At 63.9% G+C, this 4,014-nt stretch overlaps 1 protein-coding gene across 1 annotated transcript in view; it reads right to left on the bottom strand.

Annotated features, from left to right (window-relative positions):
• LOC116821807 (uridine-cytidine kinase-like 1) overlaps positions 1-4,014 on the bottom strand; it is a 20,462-nt gene that overhangs the window by 13,711 nt on the left and 2,737 nt on the right. The window contains exons 2-6 of the mRNA XM_075063510.1: positions 2,942-3,231; positions 2,396-2,566; positions 1,815-1,886; positions 1,312-1,501; positions 701-762 (exon numbers count right to left, since the gene is read on the bottom strand). Of these exons, the coding sequence (XP_074919611.1) occupies positions 701-762; positions 1,312-1,501; positions 1,815-1,886; positions 2,396-2,566; positions 2,942-2,959 (513 nt within the window). The 5' untranslated portion in view covers positions 2,960-3,231. The remainder of the gene's footprint in view (positions 1-700; positions 763-1,311; positions 1,502-1,814; positions 1,887-2,395; positions 2,567-2,941; positions 3,232-4,014) is intronic.

Here is a 4,014-nt window from a genome sequence, read left to right as displayed (position 1 = left end):
GAAGTCATTTTTGTCTGGCTGGTTTGGTTTGCCTTAGAGGTGGAGAAACCCCAGCCTAGGGCTGTGACTGCCCTGTTTGAGCAATTGGTCCTGAATTGGCACTCTCAGTTGGGTCCCGCCAGAACCACATTGTCACAGGAGCTCAGGGCTGGGCTGACAGGAGGCTGTGGGGTGGGATTGGGGGCACTGGCAGGGCTGTGTGTGGGGAGCTCAGGGCTGGGCTGGCAGGAGGCTGTGGAGCAGGATGGGGGCACTGGCAGGGCTGTGTGGGGGGAGCTCAGGACTGGGCTGGGCTAGCTGGGGGCTGGAGGTCAGGACTGTGGGACCAGGCGAACAGGGGCCAGCTACCAGCGCAGGGCGGCAGACTGGATAACAAGGGGGTGCGGGTGACATGCAGTGGGGTGCCGTGGGCCAGCCAGCTCGGCCCCTGCTCGCTCTCACCCCTCCTCCCTCAGCCTGGCTGGAGGCACCCCTGGGGCACCAGGGGCCTTGAGACGGGGACAATCTTGGGTTAGCAGGAGCCACAGGACTTGGGGCCCATTTCCCCCGCAAAGCGCACACTGACTAAGGAGCCAGAGACAGCAGCCGCCAGGCTGGGCCCAGCCCCTCCCCCCCACAGTCCTTCCTGCCCCCGGCCCTAGCCCAGCCCCCCTCACCTTCTCCAACCCCCTCACTCTGACCCTGGCCCAGTCCCCCTCACCTTCTCCAGCTGGCTGTGCACATGCTGCACAATGAGATCCAGGGCCACAAAGTTCTCCCCACCTGACAGGGGAGCAAGAACCGGAAATGAACCACAGCCCTCCTACCCCCCACAGCCCACCAGCCCTGCCCACTCCACACTTATCCCCTCCCCGGAGCCCAGCCCACCCCACACACCACCCCGACCCCTCAGCCCAGCTCCTCACCCACTCACCCCACACCTGGAGCCCAGCCCCCCAGCCCTGCCCACTCCACAACTCCACCCACCTGGAACACAGCCCTGCCTACACAACGCCTCTGCCCATCTGGAGCCCAGTCCCTCCCACCCCAACCCCCCAGCCCTGCCCACAAACAACCCTGATCCCCAGCCCAGCTCCCCACCCACTCACCCCAACACTTCCACCCCCCTGGAGCCCAGCCCCCAACTTACCCACCCTGACCGCCCAGCCCTGCTCACCCTGACACCCCTTCAGATACCCAGAGCACTGCCTCACCCGCCCTTGCCCCTCCTGTCTGCCCGACAGCCCCACCCACCCTGCCACCCACTGCCCACCTGGAGCCTGGCCTCACTCCCAGATCCACGGAGACCCGCTCCCCTCGCCCTGGTCTCACCTCTGGGCACCACAATGTCGGCCACCTGCACAGTGGGCTCGATGTACTGCTCGAAGGCCGGCTTGACGAACTTGTTGTACTGCTTGATGACACCAACGATGTCACGCCCGCGCTCCATGATGTCACGCTGCAGCCGCCGCACCAGCCGGATGTCGGAGTCCGTGTCCACAAACACCTTCATGTCCAGGAGCTGGGGGTCCGGGAGGGTGAGCACCCGTCTGGGCCCTCCCCCCGCACACCCAGCTCTGACCACACAGAGCACAATGGGGTGGTTCTCAGGAATGGCCAGCTGGTTGTTCCCCCTCGCCACAGGTCAGTCTCCTCCACCCCGCCAGGGTTCTCTGAGGACAGATTTGTCCTCCCCACCAGTTCCCAGGCAGCACCCAGCCCTCACAGGCAGCCGGGACAGCGCCCCCTGCCCCAGGCAGCGCCCAGCCCCCGCAGGGGCCCAGGACAGCACCCCCTGCCCCAGGCAGTGCCCAGCTCCCCCAGGAATGCCATACCTTCAGCAGCTCCTTATTGGCAAAAGATAAAATCCCCTCGAACACAACCACATTGGCTCCATAGATGGTTTTCTGTAGGGAGAGAAGGGCCACACCACACTTCAGAGACCGGTAACCCTGCCCCTGTCCACTCCCCCACTGCACCTCATGCCCCTGCCCTACCCTAACCTGTCCCCACACCCCCATCCTTTCCACAAACACACACACAGTGCACTGCCCCCAGCCCTCCCCTCCCCTCAGGAAGCCATGCGTCTGGAGGGGCTCCCCCCCTGCCCCCACACGCCCACTGCCCCCAGTCCTCCCCTCCCCTCAGGAAGCTCTACGTCTGGAGGGGCTCCCTGCCCTGCCCCCACATACCCACTGCCCCCAGCCCTCCCCTCCCCTCAGGAAGCTGTACGTCTGGAGGGGATCCCTGCCCTGCCCCCATGTACCCACTACCCCCAGCCCTCCCCTCCTCTCAGGAAGCTGTACGTCTGGAGGGGATCCCGCCCTGCCCCACATGCCCACTGCCCCCAGCCCTCCCCTCCCCTCCCCTCAGGAAGCTGTACGTCTGGAGGGGATCCCTGCCCTGTCCCACATACCCACTCCTTGCGGCGGCTGTGCGTGGTAAAGTCGTACACCGGCACCTTGACGCTCTTGCCCTTCTTCAGCTTGCGCAGCACACTGACCAGCAGGTCGAAGTCGAAGGCATCAGGGTGGTCGAAGTTGTACTCGTTGCGGGCAGCCAGCTCCTGCTGCTCCTTATTCAGCACCTGGGGACGGTGGGGGGCGCACAGGGAAGGGGGCACACAGGGAAGAGGGTGGAGCAGCATACCGGGGAGGGGCACAGGTGCAGTATGTGGAAGAGAGGGAGACGGGGAAGGGTTGATAAGATGGAAGAAACTTAGTCTGTTCAATTTGCCAAAAGTCAGAAATGGAGCCCAGTGCCTCCACCCTGACACCCCCCAAAGCAGCTGCGCCACTGGTGGGGACCCAGGGCTGTCTCCCAGGCAGAGCTCAGGAAGCCCAGCTCCCCAAGCCTTCAACCTCAGCTAGGCTCTGACCCCCAACCCCATTCCCGGCAGCTGAGTGCCAGAGACCTGTGCAGCCCTGTCGGGCTCCCCCTTCCCCCGGGGCACACAGCTCACCTTATAGAAGCAGTCCATGGACAGCAGCACCACCCAGGGCACATCCAGGGCCTCAATGATCTTATTGGCCACCGTGGTCTTGCCTGACGCGCTCCCTCCACATAGGCCTGGGGAGAGAAACCCACCTGGGACGCTGGCACTAGCCGCTGCTTTCCCAGCGCAACGCAGAGGGGCCCGAGTCGCCTCCCCATCCAAGAGAGTCACAGGAAGGTCAGCATGGAGAGAACAGCCACATCTGGGGAGGGGCAGGGGAACCCTATCGGCAAGGGCTTGTCACCAGTATGCTGCAGCTTGGGCCCGCCCCCCACATACACAGCAAGGCCCCCCAGGGAACGCTCTGGGCCAGTTAGCAAGGGCTCCCAGCCACAACACTGACACCAAAGGTCACGGCCCTCAGAGTCAGGCACAGCCCCTGCTAAGCCACACCCTCAGCCATGACTGTCACCCTACCCCGCCCCCGAGGAGTAGCAACCTCCCACCATGCACGCTGCTGCCCCAGCAGGCACTGGGCACCCTCGGGGGGAACACCCGAGAAACGGCAGGCAACACATGCCCGTCCCCGTGGCTTCAGGGCAGCTGGTCCCTGCTTGGGGAGCAGGACGGGACAGAGTTGCCTGACCCACATCATCTCTCGAATATGCTGTCTGGTAGCATTGTTCCAAACTTTGCAGAGACTCTGCCGAGGGCTAAGCTCAGGCATGGCAGAGACCAGGTGGGTCGGTGCAGCCTGCTGGGCAAAGGGACGAGGCCTTTCATTGAGCAGCTCTGAGAACTGGCCAGACACCCCCCCACCCCAACTCACCAGCACCTGCTGACCCCTCCAGCTCACTGTCACCCCTAGACCCCCATCCCCTCCCTACTACTGCCTTCCCCACCCACGTCACCCCCCCAACTCACCAGCACCTGCTGTCACCCCTTGAGCCTGCCCCCCTATTCTTCATCATACCCTCCCTGCCTGCCACTGCCCCTCCCATCTGCCAAGTATCAGAGGGGTAGCCATGTTAGTCTGGATCTGTAAAAGCAGCAAAGAATCCTGTGGCACCTTATAGACTAACAGACATTTTGGAGCATGA

The sequence above is a fragment of the Chelonoidis abingdonii genome, chromosome 3 (assembly GCF_003597395.2).
Source record: "Chelonoidis abingdonii isolate Lonesome George chromosome 3, CheloAbing_2.0, whole genome shotgun sequence".
Classification (NCBI taxonomy): Eukaryota; Metazoa; Chordata; order Testudines; family Testudinidae; genus Chelonoidis; species Chelonoidis abingdonii.
Note: the sequence above shows the minus strand (reverse complement) of the source record. Positions and strands in the feature narration are given on the sequence as shown.